Genomic DNA, 18,442 nt, shown 5'->3' with positions numbered 1-18,442 from the left:
TATAAATGACGCCTCTGTTTCGTGGTTTTAAGTTTTGGGCTAAACTTAACCGTTTGACTTTGTCCGTGAAACGTTAAACCAACCTCCTCTCTGCGCCGCGGTGGATTGTGGGTAATGCGTCTCAGGAGTCACGTTGTGCTAGCAGCATGGCAACCAAACAGAAGCGGTACGTTGGATTTTATGCGATTTTACACGTGTATAACACCTTTATTACTAGAAATGTATGATGAGAAGTTTGTCTCGCTTATCGGATAAATGTTCACATGACACACTGTTGATTTAGTCACACTTGTAGAGGTTTATGTAGTGTCATGTCTAGCAAAATGTAAACCCTGTGCTAGTTGTTGGGTTAGAACAGAGGTGTCTAAACTTTTTTCACAGAACACCACATATTGAAACAATGAAGTGAATCATTCAAAAGGTTGTATTTAATTTAAGTTTGACTGAACCACCAGTTAATAAGGCTTGGGGCAATTATTTTAGGCCTGTATCACATCTAAAGTTTAGTTACCTACTTAGCCACTAACCACTCCTTTGAAAATAGTGAGGTTCAGATCATAGTCAGAGAAAAGAAATGGTTTGAGAGTGGAGTTCAAGAAGCTATTTTTATTAGGAAAGATAACCATTCCTTAAACAGGAATGGGGACATGATAATCTCTCACAGATCTGTGATTCCATCCTCAGACCCAAAACTACAGAAACAAAATAGAGCAAGAGTAAGGCCATTAAAGGTTGAACTAGAACATTAAAGTCTGAAACTGGAGATAATGACTGTTTACAGTTTCAGTTTAGTTAGCCCCACTCTTCAGATAGATATAAGGCAGTGTCCACCAGCAATCTGACCAAAATTGAATGATGAGCAGTGAAACGTCTTCACTCTTACAACAATTTGTCCATTTGACAGACTTAAACTTCTTCTCTTGCTAGTTACTTAGGTTATGATAGTATTTTTTTCACATTTGGAGTTAAAAACACCCCTGGTTAGAACAGTTTTTAGCACTTTGGTCACCATGAGTGTTGTAAAGCACTCTATAAATAAACGTTGATTGATTGATTGATTGATTATCTTCTGAAATATACCCATGTTGTTTCTGTAATTTCGCTGTGATGTTGGCTGCACATCATTAGTAGTAATATCTTACTCCCATGTCCTCTTGCAGAAAGCTGGAGGACCTGAGTGTGGATGAGTTTCTGCTGTCAGGCTTTGACTCAGATGATGATGGAGCAGATGACTCCGAGGAAGAGGTGCCCAAAAAGAGTGATACAAAAAAGAAGACCAGCAAAAAGAAAGAACTCAAGAACAAGTGAGATAGTCCATGTGAACCCATTTGGACAAGGATATAAAATAAGAGCTTGAACTTTATTTCTAACATCTTTACTGATTCAATATTCAAATCCGTGGGTGTACAGCATGGCAAAAAATGCACAATAAGTAGAGAATCTGTAATGTTGAGCTATAAATTGTGCTATAAAAGTTTGCTATACTTTATCTAAAATGTTACGTTTAAATTGCCAAAATCTAAAAGTATAAAAATAGCACTATAAATGCAGACTATTATAGCTATGAATAATGTGTGAGTTACACTTTTGTTGACTTTGTATTGTGTTGTTATATTGTTTTTTAAGGTTCTCACTCATGTATATGCTACTGTACATAATGTATTTTTAAAGGTCTGATGAGAAAAAGGGCAAGGCATCAGAGCACAAAGAACAGCTATCAAGGTTAAAAAACAAAGATCCTGAGTTTTACAAATTTTTACAAGACAACGACCAAACCCTGTTAAACTTCGACGACACGGACAGCTCTGAGGATGAAGATGAGAAGAAGTACCACAAACTGCCATCCAAACTGGAGGTATGTTGTTCTTGTTACTGCTCTGTGTAAAAGGCAAAGGCCTGTTTCATGAAGCAGGTTTAGGCCAAACTTAGACTTTTTAACCCTGAAAAGAGTTTTTTGTTTCACAGAGTTAACCTAAAATCTGAGCCAGTCGCCATGGTAACTCACTCTGTGAACCTAACCTAGTCCAGAGCTGTTTTTTTCCTCTAACCCTGAGTTTGACCAGAGTCTGCTCCTGAAGGAGAGCTCTAATCGGCCAGTCACAGATGGACTAGGTCAGGGGTGGGCGAACTACGGCCCGGTTTCTACACACGGCTCGTTGGGCTTATTAATCCAGGCCCACCGAACGTGCCAAATTATATTAACATAGGTCAGGGTAAACCTTGTTCAATTTACCTTTCTCCTGTAATGCCAACATTTCCCCAAAAGATGGTGCACTTCAGCTATATCAACCTGCTTTGCGTGTATTACTTTCCTATTCTCTTATCAGCCCTTCTGCAAAAATTAGCTTATCAAAGAAAAGTAAAGTGGATAGTGAGCGCCGAGTGTTTAATATGGAGTGGACAACAAAATATTTTTTCGCTGAAGTCCAATCAAAGGCTTGTATGCCCAATATGCCAAGAAACTGTTGCGGTTTTCAAAGAGTACAATATTAGCCATCACTTTGCTAAACTGAACATGAGTTTTTCTGCTGTGTTTATTGATGCACTAGCAATAAAAAAGATTAACAAGTTGTTGATATTTTGGCACTTGATAAAACTGAGATTTCTGCTTTGTTTATTTAACTGAAATTTAATACATTAATTATTATTTGAATTAATGCATTTGGAAAACAATTTGTACAATGAGCCTTGCATATTCATGCTTTGCTACATGTTACAGGTGAAATCTCTAATGTTATATATACAGCCAGAGTTAATTGAACTTCATTTGTGAAACAGGGCTAAAGCCAAAACCTAAATTGAGAGTCTATGCTGTGTATTGTAATGTTTTTACAGGAGGCCAGTTCAGGTGATGAGGACGGTGACGATGATCAGAAAGTTTCAAAGAAATCCAATAAGGACGACACAATTAAAGTTACAGACAAAATGGTTGGAGAATGGAAAGCTGCCCTGAAAAAGGAGCCAAATCAGCGACTCTTTAGAGAAGTCACTCAGGCTTTTAAAGCTGCTGTGGCCACAACCAAAGGAGAGGGAGCTGGAGAGTGCCGGTACAAAATAGCTGACAGTTCAGGTAAATGCATCACATCAAATGCATTTTTAAAATTTGTTAGATCATAAATAAAATGTTTACAGAATTAGAAAGTGATGCTGCTTGAGGACATCTTGGCTGAGTATGCTTACAGAAAGTACAGTACGATCAAAAACACTAATTCTACACATTTCCGGTATCATTTCTATGTAATTACTGCTTTGTCATTAAACCATCTCTCACCACACGTCCTGTTTTGGAGTCTGTGCATAGTAGATAATGATTATTCAATTAGTAAATTAGTTGAATATTATTTAAATAGCAAAAGTTTTTTAAATACTTGTTTTTGAGCTGAAACAAGCAAATCCATTTAAACAAAACTGTTGTTTATATTTTCTGTGTTGATTGCAGTGTTCAATGCTTTGGTCCTGTTTTGCATCAAAGATATCCATCCAGCGCTTCAGAAAATGCTTACACTGAAAGCCAATCAGGATGACAAAAAGTATTAGACATATTGCATTTTCTATTACTATTTTTATGTGTTTTATATTAAAATGTAAATGTTCTACATATGTTCTGCTTTCAGGCTGGTGTTGCCATCATCTAGTCCAAGATGGCAAAAGATTCAGATAGACATCAAGATGTACCTCAGTGGAGTTGTTCAGGTGTGTGTAATTAATTAACTGCCTTAAGGGCATCAAAATTGTCCTTTAAAATCGCAGTCTTTTTTTGCAAGCTCAAATTTTTATCAAATTTTATCTCAAACGTTTGTTTTGCAGTTGTTGTCTTGTCTCACAGAGAGCACAGTCATCAGTGCTGTCCTCAGGCACGCCAACCAACTTATTCCTTATTATCTGTGTTTGCCCAAACAGTGTCGGCACCTTATCAAGGTAAATCATTGTGAAATGTGTAGTGCATACCCAAAGGTGGTTTGACTTAGTTGGCACAGTTTCTCAATATTCTTGTCATTTTTAATAGCAATTGTTGAAGCAGTGGAGTACAGGAGAGGAGACGAGTCGTGTTCTAGCTTTTCTAGCTCTCAACAAAATTTGCAGACATAAACAAGATGCTTACCTAAACTCTATACTTAAGGTGAGCTAAAAGCACTGAGTACATTTGTTTTTAAAATCTGAATGTGCACATTTTGGTTCCATTCCCATTTTTTCTTCATATTTCAGCAAATGTACATTGCCTATGTAAAAAACTGCAAGTTCACATCTCCCAATGTGCTGCCAATGATCAACTTTATGCAGAGGTCTCTCACAGAGATGTATGCTTTGGACACGCCGGCCACATACCAGCATGCATTCATTTACATCAGGCAATTGGCCATCCACCTCAGGAATGCCATGACCATGAAGAAAAAGGTTAGCAAACACAAAACACATCCATGTGCCTCACTAAACCAAGATATGAACTATAACACAGAAGTACATTTTTCCTATAGTCCATAAGAGTGTGTGCTTTTTTGATAGGAAACGTACCAGTCGGTGTATAACTGGCAGTTCGTTCACTGTTTGTATCTGTGGTGCCGTGTCCTGAGCACATTATATCCCAGTGATGTCCTTCAGCCTCTCATCTATCCACTCTGCCAGGTCATCTTAGGCACTATCAAGTAAGTGTGTTTATTTGAGTTTTTTCTGTATTGTTAGTACTGTAATCGTGTAGACCATTTTAAATATTAAACCTTAAATTATCTATGAATTTTTATTTAGTCCTAAATTTGTTTCATTTTGATGCAGTTTTTGTCTTATTTCACTTAACACATTAACATAAATTGACTTGTAAGAAAGTGCTAGCAATTACATTTTTCATACTTGTATTATGCTTTTTTTTCTCTGATATTTCTAATTTACAACCAAGCACAGATTTCTTTGTCAATTCTTAATGCAACCACAAGATGGAGCCATTGACCCTTTATTTCCTGTGTGTGAACAGGCTGGTGCCCACTGCAAACTACTACCCTCTGAGGATGCACTGTTGCAGAGCTCTTACCTTGTTATCCAGCAGCACCAACACATTTGTCCCTGTGGTGCCATTTCTGTTGGAGGTAAGACATCCATCCACATAAATGCCTATTTAATGGCATTTTCACAGAGATTCTAGTTAAGTTAATGTAATAGTATACAGCAGAGCAATGAAGTGTAGGAGTAAGAGCCACCTGTTGTTGTCACATATGGAAACAATGAAAAAGTAGGTGATGAAATGTTCCATGGTGGTTCGCCGTGGAAACATCTCATCGGCATTTGAAAGACTCAACGGCCACAACTGAAGGGAAGCACCTCAGAGCCTTCAGCTGTTCATATAAGACTCTGGTTTGTTATCAGAGCGGCAGCAGCCCCTAACCGCCAGCCTGTGCCTAGGTCAGGTGTTCCCCACATGACTGCCTCCTGTTGTTTCATGCATGCTTTGGTGATAGGGACCGGTCCAGCCCCCTCTGTTTGTGCTTGCAACAGTTTGACCAAAGTGACAAAGGCAGGTTGCGGTTTACATTCGAGTCCCAACACGCTGCACGGCCCACATCCTCTCAGCCCATGACCCCCCACCCGCCTCCCACCCTCTCTCCCTCTCTCCCTCCGACAGCAAGCAGCGCTTATTTATGACGCACCGTGTTTCCTGTGTTGTTTCTCTGCTCTGCTGTTCCCCTTGTTAAAGCTGACTGAGGTACACTGCTACTGTTTTAATTAGAGCAGCCCCTTCCCCTGCTCTGTCTGCGTCTGTGTGTTCTTCTCCGAGGGGGGCGTATGATTTGGAGCTTCCTGCTCCACTGTATGTGTGTGTGTGCGTGCTTCAGGACTGGCCCAGGCCTTCCCACTTCCCCCTGGCTCCCCCACAGACCGCCACCACATCCGATGTTTGTACAGACAGCAGCGGCCAGCAGCGCAGCTCTGCTTCACACGCCGTGTGCATTAACGACCACACACAGAAGTACACGGCGATACAGCTGGCAGAAATAGCCTCATACACCAATACACAAATTTCGCTTGCTCCATGTGGGCAGATGTGAAAGCTGAAGAGTGAAGACAGATAGCCCACATGTTGGCTGTACTTTCACAAAGAGTCACATGTAATACAGCCATAGTACAGTGTAACAAAACTGTGTACAATCAACTCTATTTACTGTCCAAGATAAATATCACCAACCACTAGTGTCAACTCAGACAGGGTGTACTGCTGTAAACTTTGCATTTCATAGCAATGTTGCCAATTGTGTTATGAAAGATACAGTATAAATTGTATCAGTATTTTCTACAAAGTAAAATTCTTATTTTGTTCTCTGAAAATCTGTTCTACACTTGAGATGGTGATGGTGTTAAACTCCAGTTTCTTTTTGTAGTTTCAAACCCTCGACATGTGTTAGAGCTTCTTTTATATTTCAGATCTTTCAACAAGTGGACTTCAACAAGAAACCAAGCCGCATGAGCAAGAAGCCAATCAACTTTGCAGTTATTCTGAAACTTGGCAAAGTCAACCTTATGGAGAAAGCATACAAGGTAAGTGTAAAGTTATTATTGAAAGACTATTAATGATGTATATAATGGCAGTTTTAAGAATAATTAAAAAAAAATAGGTCTGCTACTTATGAAGGATTGGTAGTCCATATTCATACCAGGTCTATAGCCCTATGACCAATCTGTTAAAACTGAGAGGACTTTTGTTTCACTGTACAATCCTTTTGCAATATTCTGTTCATTCAACTGTATATGAAGAGGTAATATGTTATGAGGATACTATATTCTTATCATTAAAGCTACAATGTAATTTTATTAACACTTGTTTTTACTTTTTTAACTTTATTTTGATAACTTCATTCTTTTGCTGGTTGGCTGCATGTGATTTTTCCCTTCAGGGATGAATAAAAGTAATTCTCCCCAGAACTCCCATAATGCACATCACTGCACATCACACACTGTGAACAGGACAATAAATAGTTCCTAACTCATGTACTGTTGATTCTTACAAATCTGTTCACTAATACGTTGTCAGATATTTCTTTTAAAAAGTTATGGTTTATTGGTATCTTTGGCCTTGTCTCTGCTGTCTCACCTCTGTACCTGGGCTCTGCCTAATACAGCACTAAATCACCTGTAATATTTGGGTTACCCATTTGAAAGAACTTCTAATAGATATATTGACTTGGTCATAAAGTAACTTAATGTTTAATGGAAGAAAATGTTGTGTTAGTCATTATAGATTTAAAACAAAATGCATCTGGTGCTGTCTACTTACTCAAAGTAAATTTTCAATAAACCAGTTGATGCATTTCACTTATCAGTAAGTAAAACGTGACAGAGTTTTAGTTTTTTTGACCAATCACATATGACAATACTCTGAGCGCAGATTTTTGTAGTTAATGTTAATGTTCTTTTTCAAAGGATGGTTTGATTGACCAGCTGTATGACATCATGCTGGAGTATTTTTACACTCAGCACAACTCGATTGGCTTCCCAGAGATCGCCCTTCCAACAATTATTCAGGTAAAGTCACAGTTCTAGTCACAGTTCTAGTCACATAATATTCAGTACATTTTATTTTAGAATATTTGACAAAACATACAAACTTCTGTCTGTCTTACAATCAAATTATGTTGACCAAGAATGTCTTTTATATTATGTTTAATATTTAATGATAACACAAAAGGCATTTAACCCCCTCAAATGAGTCCCAGTTCATGTAATTCAAAGTATTTGTAATTTAAAGTATTTGAAGTAATTTATTAAACTGAAGGAATTGTGCAAATTTGGTTTATTAAAAAGTTGGTCAGTGATTGAATGTACTCTTATTGCTGCTATTTTTCTTAATAAATGGTAATAACATACGCAACTTGATTTAAATTGAACCGTTCTTTCCCTGTGCCCCCCTCTCTCTGCTCTGGTCCCTACAGCTGAAAGCCTTCCTGAAGGAATGCAAAGTGGCCAATTACTCAAAGCCGGTTCGGCAGCTGCTGGAGAAGGTGCAGGAGAACAGCAGCTACATCACATCGCGGCGACAGAAGGTGGCGTTCGGAGTCGCTGATACTGCTGCTGTGGTGAGTTTTTTAAAGGGGCCACAGAGCTCAGGCTTGTCCCAATCTCACCTGCTGTCATTCCCAAGTCCTTAGTTAACCTTACACTGTTTGTACCTCAAAATCCTACAAGCCACGATTAGCTCTTTTGAAAACAGATGCAGAAAATTCATTACTAGAAATATGGTGTTGTAATGCTCTGTTCCACAAAAGCACATCCCTGCTACACTCACGGCTACAGGCTTCTATTGGTACTTGGTTTGTCCTGATTGAGCAGTTATTAGTATGCGCATGTTACCGGTACAAACACATGAATCTGTTTGCAGTAGAAGTGCTGTTTAATATTTCAGAGAATTTTAACATTAAATTAAAGGGAATGTTTTGTGTGTGTTTGACTCTGAGAAAGTGTGTGTGCTCACAGAGGTTTGTGTGTCAGACTAGAGCAGTCAGACAGCGCGGCTCCCGTGTGGCACGGTGGCAGCGGCAGTTGTCACTGCGGGCTAACGGGACTGTCCTCTGCTGCTGATGTGCAAAAGGTCACGACCCCCCTCTGGCCCCACACCCCCCACAACATGTCCCCAATGCCACAGCTCACCTAATTACTGCCCTGCCTGCCCGGTCACTTCACTGTGCTGCTCATCCTCTGCATTTGTTATGTGTCTGATTCCAGGCTGAGTTTATTTTTTATTTTCTTGTTTTTCCTCCTCTCTCATACGATGTCACCCATCTTAATAGCAGCACAGTAAATTGTAGTAAATGTGTCGGGCAGGCGGGCGCGGGAGGCTGTGGTCGGTGCGCTCAATTGGATTTGTTGGCTGGATAATGTGATTGGGTCTAATCAATATCATCCACAAAGACCTTTAGGGGAAGGCTGGAGAAGATCCGCCTGTCTCCGTTTTCAGCTTCCTTCAATTGGTTTACTCCTCCCTATCAATCACTTTGCGTCTTCTGTGTTTACTTTGTTCTCAAGTTCCTACATTTTTATTTTATACCAAAAACAATAACTTTTAGTAAATTCTGTATTCTTTAGCTGGCCACATTGTGAGTGATGTGTCTGTTGCAGGTTGAATGGGAGAAGCAGGTTCATGAAGAAGGCACCCCCCTGAGCAGATACTACAGCCAGTGGAAGAAACTCAGAGAGAAAGAAATCCAGCTGGAGATCTCTGGCAAAGAAAGAGTGAGTGTTTGTCCCCTTCACTTTTAGATTATGGGCGTAATGGGGAGTCATTTCTGTGGAGCATAGTTCTTATTTTCTGTCTTTACTTTTGTGTGTTGTAGATGGAGGATCTGAACCTTCCTGAAATCAAGCGCAGGAAGATTCAGGAGAAGAAAGAAGAGGACAAGAAGGAATTCAAGGACCTGTTTGACTCTGATAGTGACTCTGAGGGAGACTCTGGATTCAAAATCAAAGGTGAGCTCTGTCCTGCTTTGGTCATTAGTCTGTTCTGAACCACTACCTATTCATCTGCAATGCCTACCGTGACCTCTAGAGGGCTGTGTTTTGCTCCAACTTCCTTTCAAGTTCAACATTTGGTGTTCCCCTTGTTTATAGTCATTTTAATATGTTATAGGCACATATGCAGTGGCAGGTGTTATGAAAACACATTTAATACTTCACTAATGCTCATTTTACCTTATTGGTATCTGTCCTCAATCAGAGCTTCTGATTGGCTCTGGGCTCTCTGGCCTTGTCTCCTCAGAGGTCATCTACAGGTCACACTCAGCTGCTGTTGAGCTGTGACAGCTTTACACTCAAGTGCCGCGCACAGACACATGGAGGCAGCCGGGGATTTTAATCCATCTGCGCTGTATTGAAGGGAGAGTCCCCATGAGCGCATGGGCAGCTGCAGCGAGCACGCTCACACCCCACACACCCCACACAGGAAGTACAGGCTTGGATCCCAGCGGGAGAGCCTAATTCAAACCAGCCCAGTGGAACAGCCAGAGGTGGCCGCTCCCACACCACTCTCTCCCTTTTTTCACATTTTTGTTCGATGATATTTCTCTTTATGCCACATAATTTCAGCATTGAACTGTGTCATTTCTTCTATATTCGATAAGAGCATAAGTGGCTGATGCGAAATAAAGCTGTGGGATCCTTTAAAGTAGGGATGTCCAAACTTTTTTTCAATGAGGACCACATCTTGAAACCTATTGGAAGCAGAGGGCCACAGACCAGGGGTCAGTACAATGGATCATTCCGATATAGTTTTGACACCATCGCCTTCACCTTCCCTTTAATAAGACTTGAAACGTTACTTTTGGGTCTGTATCACAATACAGTGTGATGTTATTCAGGTTATAGTGGTAGAAATACTTCATTTTGCTGTAAAAATGACTGGCTATGACCAATTGGGCCAGTTCAGCAGAAGGCCTGAGGGCTAATAAAAATGTGAAATATGAGATTTTGCACCGTGGATGCCAAAATGCCCCTTGGACTGAATTCGCTGGGATCCTTATCATAAAACACACAAAGTTTTGTGATCCACATTTGTAAAGTATGATCATCAAACTATTTTGTTCATTAGGTGCTTAGGTCTCCTCCTACTTATTTCTCATTAATCTCTTCGCTCCATCATTCACATTGGGCTAGAGCAGCTGCCCCCGCATGTCCTTAAAACACGTGCTTTCACAGAGCAGCGCCGGCAAACGCCCACCTCCCCGACGTCCAGTCTCCACAAGCCAGAATCTTTTCAGGCAGCTCACCAAAGCCCTTTGTGGTCGCGCTCTGAGTCCCGGAAAGAGGAGGAGTGAAAGAGGAGGGGGCCAGCGCCGATTTAGACTAGATTTGTGTGTACGCGTGTGTGTGTGCGTTTGCGTATGTGGAGGGGGCAAGTCTGGAGGTCATCTGGGGGCAACTGCAGAGGCAACAGGTCTGAGAGCCTCCGGAACAGAAGAAAGTGACAGAGATATGCGCATGATAGAGATGTAGAGGGAAGCCATAGGACCATACTGGGTTAAGCTATGCAGCATATGTTTGTTTACATCAGTGTCTGTGCTTGAGGGAGTTACCCCACTCACACAATGTTATTTTTATAACAAAAGGATAATATAACAATTGTTGTTTTGGAGAATATCTAGTCTATCATCTATAATAAAAATAAATTATTTTAATATCATTTGTAATCTTTCAAATAAGGACATAAAATTATAATTATATATTTTGCAATTTATACTTGCAAATGTTTTTTATATACAGTATCCCCTACACGTAGCAGTTGTTCAGTTTTACATCCCAGTCCTGGTCTCATCACACTTCCACATCAAAGCCACTGGACCTGGTTGTCCTGTTTAGCACATCCTGCAACACATTTTTAGACAAACTTCCTTACTCTCATCACTGCAGCTATGGAACCCGCTCTCTATCTCATTTTCTATATTTAGGCCATGAGCGTTAAGATGTCTAAAACTGCCGGTAGTAAACTGTCATGGGTGTTTGGTTGGTAATCGACTCTCCGTTCCATCTCGGGAGGAAATAGACACCTCCAGCTGCCTGTGATGTTTGCCCCACATACAGGTGTCTCCGAAGTCCTTTAGACGTCAGACGTGCCGAGCAGAGGAATATCCCAATAAAGTAACACGCCATCTGAAAGCACAAGTCTTGATATTTTGTTTTGCTTCTCCCTCCAGGTAAGAAGAGCGGTGGCGGCGGCTCAGATGATGATGATGATGATGAAGAACTTGAAGACTTGTCAGATATGAGCGAAGATGAGGGACTGGAGGATGACTCAGGTTTGTGTAATGTTTAATAGATTATTTAAATAACAGCATCGTCCTATTTATGGGAGACATTACCAAACTGGTCTCTCTTCTGGCTCTGAACTGGTAAAATGTGCAACAAACAGAGTTCAAATCTTACTCCTCCTTGTAATCTATTTCTGGAGACATCTAACACAAAAGAAAATGCTGGCTAGTTTTACTAATTTTAATGTCATTAACTTGGAGTCTGTCCGGTCTATATATTGTACTACTTGTTCATTTGCACTTTTATTTTGTAGTAAAAGGTATAAAATATCATGTTTTGGTGAAGGGCTGTGCAAAGGTACCAGTATGATGCAAAAAAAAACTATCTTTTGATTACAGGATTTGATGTGTGGTAGGTCCTGGCAGAGTGCAAAAGATTGTTTATTACTAAAATACATTTTGCATACTGATAAATAATAATTCTATCCCATCTAGATGCTGTTTCTGTTTTGCTTGTGGTTCCTGGAGCTCTGAAATGTTTGTTCCTTTGCTTGTTTTGCAGGTGCTGAAGATGATGAAGAGGAGGAGGATGAGCAGGCCTCGGGCGCTCCTCAGCCTCTGTCTTCAGATGCTCTGATAAAACTGGCCGAGGGAGGAGAGGATGTGGTGGAGGACCTGGAGCTGTCTGATGATGACTGAGTTCAGGCAGCACACAGCGAGCTCACCTGAGACACTTTCTTCCATCCGTACTACAAACTATTTTTGGACTTCCTCTGCTCCTGTTTTATATTGCTTCATATGTACAGTGGAAACTTGTATGTGATGTCATTTTATTAACATTGAAACTACATAAACAACTCCAAAAAACTCAACAGAAAGTGTTGCCTTTCTCAGCTGCTAATGAGTTAAACTACCAGAGCATGTCTTTCCCTCAAAAAACAAGCCATTTCTGGTGATGTGCACACCTGTAGGAGCCCCCAGGCCTTCAGAGTAGGGGCTATTTGGAGCGGGATGACTGCGATGGGCCAAGCCAGACTGGACGGGCCAAGGGGAGGGGTGAGGAGGGGTGCAGGGGGGGCGAGGAGGCCTGGGGGTGCGGTGCGGTGCCAGGCTGCCAGGGTCCCGTCTGATGCTGTGCCAAGTGTCTCTGCCCAGGTGGTGGAGCCGCACACAGGCTGGTCTGTCTGCGTGCCAGCCCCGCCCCCCACCCACCCGGGCCCCTCTGTCTGTAGGCACGGCTCTGAACAAGCCAACTGCATATTTAAGCTCATTTTAATACAAATGAAAGTAAAGTAATAAATTGATCGATTTATTAAACAAGAGACAAGGTGTAAATCTATTAAGTTTTTACTGCGACTTTGATGCATTTCCACTTAATACATGGAATAAGTAGGAATTTATATCTAGTGATTTCATACCCAATTGAGTCCCAAATATTGATTATACATATAATATTCATGTTTATTTATTCACAATATAAAACATCCAGGGTAATATGACGAAAATGTAATCGTGATCTGTGTCAATATGCCATTTTGGTGAAATGATGTTTCCGCACTCCTGTGTAACGCAACATTGCTTAAACATTGACACTTTTTCCACCTCCTCCTCCTATTGGTCAACCTCTGACGTGCTCTCACTGAGTGACGGGTGGATTTAACCAATGATAGCAAAGTGTGAGCTCAAATGAGAAGAAAGTTTGGAACTTGAAATTGTGATCTTGGCTCTAAAGAACTGATGTAATTTGTTTTTAGCTCCTGTACTTTACCTTATACATATAGCACCTTTAAAGTTTAGCTGGCGCACTTTGCTCATTTGTTGATGTGTGTACAGTGTGAATAAAGCATCACAAGAGTGAGCATTATTTTGGAATATTTTGTGAAAGGCTTTAGTGCATCACTTTGGGTGAACACATGGTGGAGGGCCCGCCTAAAGCGAGGGGAGGTCCCAGTGGAGAGAGCAGAGCTTCAGTATTTGAAGGAGAAAAGTGCATGGTGTGACGGGGGTCAGGTTATCCCCCAGGCTCTGAGGGCCTGGCCTGGGGCTGCACCTCGCTCTGCGACAGCTGCTGTTGACCTAAAGTGTGGCTCACGGTCACTTCCACACAACCCACGCTGAGTTACCTGGAGAAAAGAGTCTTTATAAACAGACCAAGTAGCAACGCTGTTTGTTTAGGATTTATTTCGCCTGCGTGGTGAATAGAAAAATAGGATGAAGACAAACATTTTGAAGGGAAATCTAGAGATCTTTTTTAATTCATTGCTTTAAAAAAATCATAACAAATTCAACATGTTTGCATTAAGAGCTCTGTGCCTTTCTTTCCCCTGTAACCAAGAGAAAACAAAGTAAAATTATCTTTGGGATCCATCTTAAGGGCTAATTATAATACATATCATATTCTGCTTTATCTACCACATCAAAAGTCCTATAAATATCTGTCCTCATATTTATATGCCGAAGGAGCATTCAAGATTGGAGCATCTCTTAATATTACCTTTTTAAAAAGTGGCAACACAAAAAGTCAAAGTACCACATAAATTCAGCAAGTCACATTTTTCAGTAAAGAAAAACTTTTCGTGCAACTACAAATAACAAAAGTCAAAGTACCACGCATGTAACCTTCAGGGTTTTTTCATCATGATTCTGTACAATTTGCATCGTAGTCCTTCACCAACAGTAGTCAGCACATGTACAGACACTGTCAAGGCTTCACCACCTCGACTTCAGTGCCACAGAGTGCATCATGTTCACGGGGTTCAAATAGTCTTTTCTTAATGCAAAATGAGGCAGACACCATGTGAAACGTGTTCAACTCCACACATCCGGTCATCTTTGGTATCGGGACAGTGGAATGCATAGTTAGCAGTGCTAAGCCAGAGCTGGTCAGATCGTGTGCTGTTGGCCGTATGCTTGGACTCCAGCCTTTGAAGAGACGACCCCTCGCTGCTGTTTGGCTCCGGGAGAAAGGCGAGAGGAGGGAGCAGTGCTTGTGCTCGCAGCAGTCACAGAGAAACAGGCAGAAGGGAACGCAGAGCTTCCTCCATCCCAGGAAGGAAGGACTCGGCTCCGCCTGTGTCTGACTCGCAAGAATGTCGCATGTGTGCCGCTCGCTCCGGGTTTTTGGCAGGCTGTCTGTGACCAGCTGTCTCCCTTTCCTTTTCTCTATTCCTCTGTCACTTCACGTGTCTCCGCTCCAAACTCTGTTTCTTTGGATTCTGCCACAATGCAGACAAACGGAAAAAACACCACGTCCTCTTGCCTTTTAATCCAATCCAATACTTTTCCATGAAATCAGTTTTAAAGATCCCAAGGCGATGGGAGAGGTCAGGACAAAGTCTGGTAAAAGTAGCAAATATGAGCAGCCTTGATTCACTTGTATCTGTCCCTGTGTGTCCTACGAAGGCGTTTTCGCTTCAAACCGTGTTGCCATACTTGAGCTTGTACCATTCTGTTGTTTGGGGGAGGAGCCTCCAGGGGTGGGGCCACTGTATGGAGAAGAGCTGCTGCTTGTTGAGGTGGGTCTGTTCAATTGTGATGTGTTTGGGGGCAGAGAGGAGTCAGGTGTGCTCAGGTCTCGCTCTGGAGGCCGCAGGATAGCCGGCGGGAAAGGGAACGCGAAGGGGAAGCCAGTCATGTAGAAAAGTCTACCAAAGCGCCGAGCCACCTATGGAACAAACAAGGCATTATAAAAATGTGTTTCTAGCTTATGAAAAACGATCGCGCCAATGTTACAGAAAGAAAAAGAAAGGGTTTCTATGGGGCAGGCTACTTTGACATGAATCTGAGCTACACTACTGAGCTGTCCTACTGCCTCTCTCACTCTCTTCAGTCCCAGTCACTCTGGAGCCTGGCAGGCGGGCTGTACCTGAGAGCGGATCTTGAGTGCCGGGCCCAGCTTTAGTCCCATGGAGTGTAGCAGGTGCCCCTCGGTGAGCAGAGGTAAAGTCTCTCCATCAATGGCTTGCTCCCGAAACACCTGGCAGAGACACAGCTGCTTCAGCCACAGCAGCCAGAGCACAGGCACCCACATCCACACAGCTGCCACGCTGCCTACACTGCTCACCTCAGGAGATGTGACGTACCCTCTTGATATTCACTTCTACATAGTTTCTGCACTAGTAATACTTCAAATGCTTGAATTTGGTGTCAGAATAGTTATCCACCTGTGTGGCCATGTTGAGGGATCATTAGTAATCTAAACATAATCGCATCAGCCTGTCGCAGTGAGATTTGTTGTCTTAGGTTTTCTCGACATGTTTGGATAGTTGCTCCTCTCCTGCTGCATTTGTTTGATATGATAAGGTTCTTCTGAAGGTCTAAAACTAAAAGTAAAACTGATAAATATATTTTTGAAAGACAGGCCGTGTACAATATAATGTTTGAGCAAAACTTGAATGAGTAGTATGAATAAGAGAAATAGTTCTGTTTTTGTTATTAAATATCACACATTATGCTTTATGCAGTCTTTAAGAAATAATAAAATAATGTGCGGCTTATGCATTCGTGGTAATTCATGTTTTATAATATAAAATGTGAAGATAATGTGTTTAAATGGTTAATTAACAGCACAGCTATTAACAACCACATTATTCACCAAGATAAGAATGAGTCCAGTGAATGTCACATCCTGCAGAGAGTGGTCTGACGTGGAGTATTTCTGTTCAGCCTCAGAAACACACACAACTGCAGATATGTTTTTGAGATGACCAAAGAAAGTAGAAATGAGTTACTTAGAGGTGCCAAAGCTTCTGATTTCAGACCTGCTGAAGCCTTCCTCACAGACACACATGCAGAAAGTACAACTTAAATGCATTTACTACAACCTAAATCACTACATCACTTCTAAACACTGAAAATGTTTTTGGTTTTGAAGTTAGCCTGCCCCTGGGTCCCTCTCACCGTCCTGTGCTCTATCTCACCTGTGTGTACTCGGCACATCCGGCCAAGCTGCTTATGAAGCCACACACGTCTTCCACACTCCACTTGCTGATGTCCTCCGCTGGGTTTGCTGTGGACGAGTCCTCCCCATCCGTGAAAAGACCTCCCATTGCACCTACAGGAGCAGCACTGGGTCAATCCGTGTGTCCATATAAAAAGTTTTATTGAAGTTTAAATTTTTTAAGTTAGTTCGGTAATTCTTAAATATTTTCCTATAAAGGCGTCATTTACAATCATCGTTCAGCATATTGCTAGGTAATGCTGTTTTCAGTTTTTGTCATTTATAAGCTACTATCTACACATCAGAACATAGACCTTTGTCAAGAATATTCAAACCAACCAAATGTATATTTTATGTATTAGACCTAATGACAAAATCAATATTTTTCAGGTTAAATGGGTGCGTGTATTTAAGCGGATTCTCTGCCCACGTGGCTTGAGGTCACACCGGGGTCATACAGGGCCCCTCATAGAGAGGAGCACACAGTGACGCTAATGGCTTTCACATGTCGCTGCAGTGTTTGTGTTTAGGTGGTCGCAGTGCAGGGCTCACCCGAGTGAAAGTAGGGGTTGGCGTAGGGAAAGCCGAATGGGAAGCTCTGTCCATGGAGTGCAGGCAGCGGGGGCATGAAGCCGGGTGGAAGGTGGTACTTGACGTCTTTGGCTTGTCCCGCAGAGAAGAGGCGGCTCGGTGAGTCTATCTCTGATGAATTGCAGGGGGCGCTGTTTCGACCCGAGCTTTCAGTGCTTTCTTTAGCCCTGACACACAGTCCCTTAGTGGCCTCTTTACCCTCCCCCCTCTCCCTGTCCTGGAGCTTACTTCTGGACTTGGCCTCTGCTCCCTCCGGTTTGTCCTCACATGTGTCTGCCTCACTGTCAGAGTCCTCCTCTTGGTGGTGCCTGGGCCCTGGCGGACCCCCCGAACCTCCACTGGGGCATTTGCGGGAGTCAGAGCCAGTGGCCGAGCTATGTCCGTGGGGGTCTTTAGGTGTGGAGGTCCCTGACTGTGGCTGGTTTAGAGAGAGCAGAGGAGGCGTGGCCCCATGACGCAGCACCAGCATGGCACTGGCACGACGGGCGAGTTCTTCCCGCAGTGGGTGCCCCTCAGGCAGGTCCTGGATGTTACGGAGGGCAGGGTGGTCAGCAGGCAGCGCTCCAGAAAGGGCCCCCACAGGGTCAGAGCCCAAGAGGCGCTGCTGTCGTAGGTTCTCCAGCTCCTTCTGTCTCAGCAGCTCTGCAGACATCTCCAGTCTGTTCACACACAAGCACCAAAAGAGGTAAATGGACACATCTAAACACAATGTTTGACAAAATGCTTATGCAACGTATTGACTTTCTTTTAGTAACGTGTGTGGTATATGTAAACATAAAAACATCATAATAATGCACACCTGGCCAGGTTCTGTTTCCTCAGCATCTCCTGTTGACGGGCAAATATCTCAGCTTGAGCAGGCGGAAGGAACCCAAAACCTACAGTTGACAAAATATATATTTTTAATTGGGTCAGAAGTTGCTGAACCTTAAGTTCAAGCTATAACATGTATATAAAGGAATCAGTAGTGTCTTCCACCATTGCACATACACACTTATTAAGTTCTGAACATAGACTGTATCGACAGTATGTGAGCCTTTGAGAGGCTGCAGTTTTTCATCCAATCAGTCGCCTCAGTGGGTGACTTCACTGATGAAGCCTTCGACTCGACTTGAGGCAGAGCTAATCAGAAGGTGACGTCTGGTTTCAAGACCATTGCCGCTATATGACTCAACTGCCTTTTATCATTCGCTGA

General features: G+C 42.2%; 2 protein-coding genes across 4 annotated transcripts in view; one reads left to right on the top strand and one right to left on the bottom strand.

Moving 5' to 3' along the window:
• Window positions 1-124: 124 nt before the first annotated feature.
• Window positions 125-12,595, top strand: noc2l (NOC2-like nucleolar associated transcriptional repressor). The gene is made up of 18 exons (XM_033969721.2): window positions 125-166; window positions 1,161-1,304; window positions 1,672-1,855; window positions 2,836-3,070; window positions 3,440-3,530; window positions 3,615-3,693; window positions 3,808-3,918; window positions 4,007-4,120; window positions 4,207-4,395; window positions 4,504-4,643; window positions 4,967-5,078; window positions 6,409-6,522; window positions 7,405-7,506; window positions 7,914-8,057; window positions 9,097-9,210; window positions 9,312-9,444; window positions 11,664-11,765; window positions 12,280-12,595. The coding sequence occupies exons 1-18, from the start codon at window positions 147-149 to the stop codon at window positions 12,414-12,416; spliced, it is 2,265 nt and encodes a 754-aa protein (XP_033825612.1). The 5' UTR covers window positions 125-146; the 3' UTR covers window positions 12,417-12,595.
• A 1,346-nt stretch (window positions 12,596-13,941) lies between these two features.
• The window catches only part of samd11 (sterile alpha motif domain containing 11), a 48,749-nt gene continuing 44,248 nt past the window's right edge, over window positions 13,942-18,442 (bottom strand). Inside the window, exons 9-13 of one of the 3 annotated variants that reach the window (XM_055222797.1) lie at window positions 18,047-18,125; window positions 17,476-17,906; window positions 16,637-16,770; window positions 15,583-15,693; window positions 13,942-15,381 (exon numbers count right to left, since the gene is read on the bottom strand). In XM_055222797.1, coding sequence (XP_055078772.1) covers window positions 15,112-15,381; window positions 15,583-15,693; window positions 16,637-16,770; window positions 17,476-17,906; window positions 18,047-18,125 — 1,025 coding nt within the window. In that variant the 3' untranslated portion in view covers window positions 13,942-15,111. Of the gene's footprint in view, window positions 15,382-15,582; window positions 15,694-16,636; window positions 16,771-17,208; window positions 17,907-18,046; window positions 18,126-18,442 lie in introns of all 3 variants that reach the window. The other 2 variants (XM_033969718.2, XM_033969719.2) reach the window with 2 other exon arrangements.

This window comes from Periophthalmus magnuspinnatus, chromosome 7 (genome assembly GCF_009829125.3).
Source record: "Periophthalmus magnuspinnatus isolate fPerMag1 chromosome 7, fPerMag1.2.pri, whole genome shotgun sequence".
In the NCBI taxonomy this organism is placed as follows: domain Eukaryota; kingdom Metazoa; phylum Chordata; class Actinopteri; order Gobiiformes; family Gobiidae; genus Periophthalmus; species Periophthalmus magnuspinnatus.
This window is presented reverse-complemented; position numbering and strand designations above follow the sequence as displayed.

Excerpts from the sequence above, each read along its gene's own strand:
- noc2l (XM_033969721.2), top strand. The coding sequence starts at position 147 with ATGGCAACCAAACAGAAGCG. Across the intron at positions 3,071-3,439 it reads CAAAATAGCTGACAGTTCAG|TGTTCAATGCTTTGGTCCTG; the intron begins GTAAATGCATCA and ends TGTTGATTGCAG. Across the intron at positions 4,121-4,206 it reads ACCTAAACTCTATACTTAAG|CAAATGTACATTGCCTATGT; the intron begins GTGAGCTAAAAG and ends TTCATATTTCAG.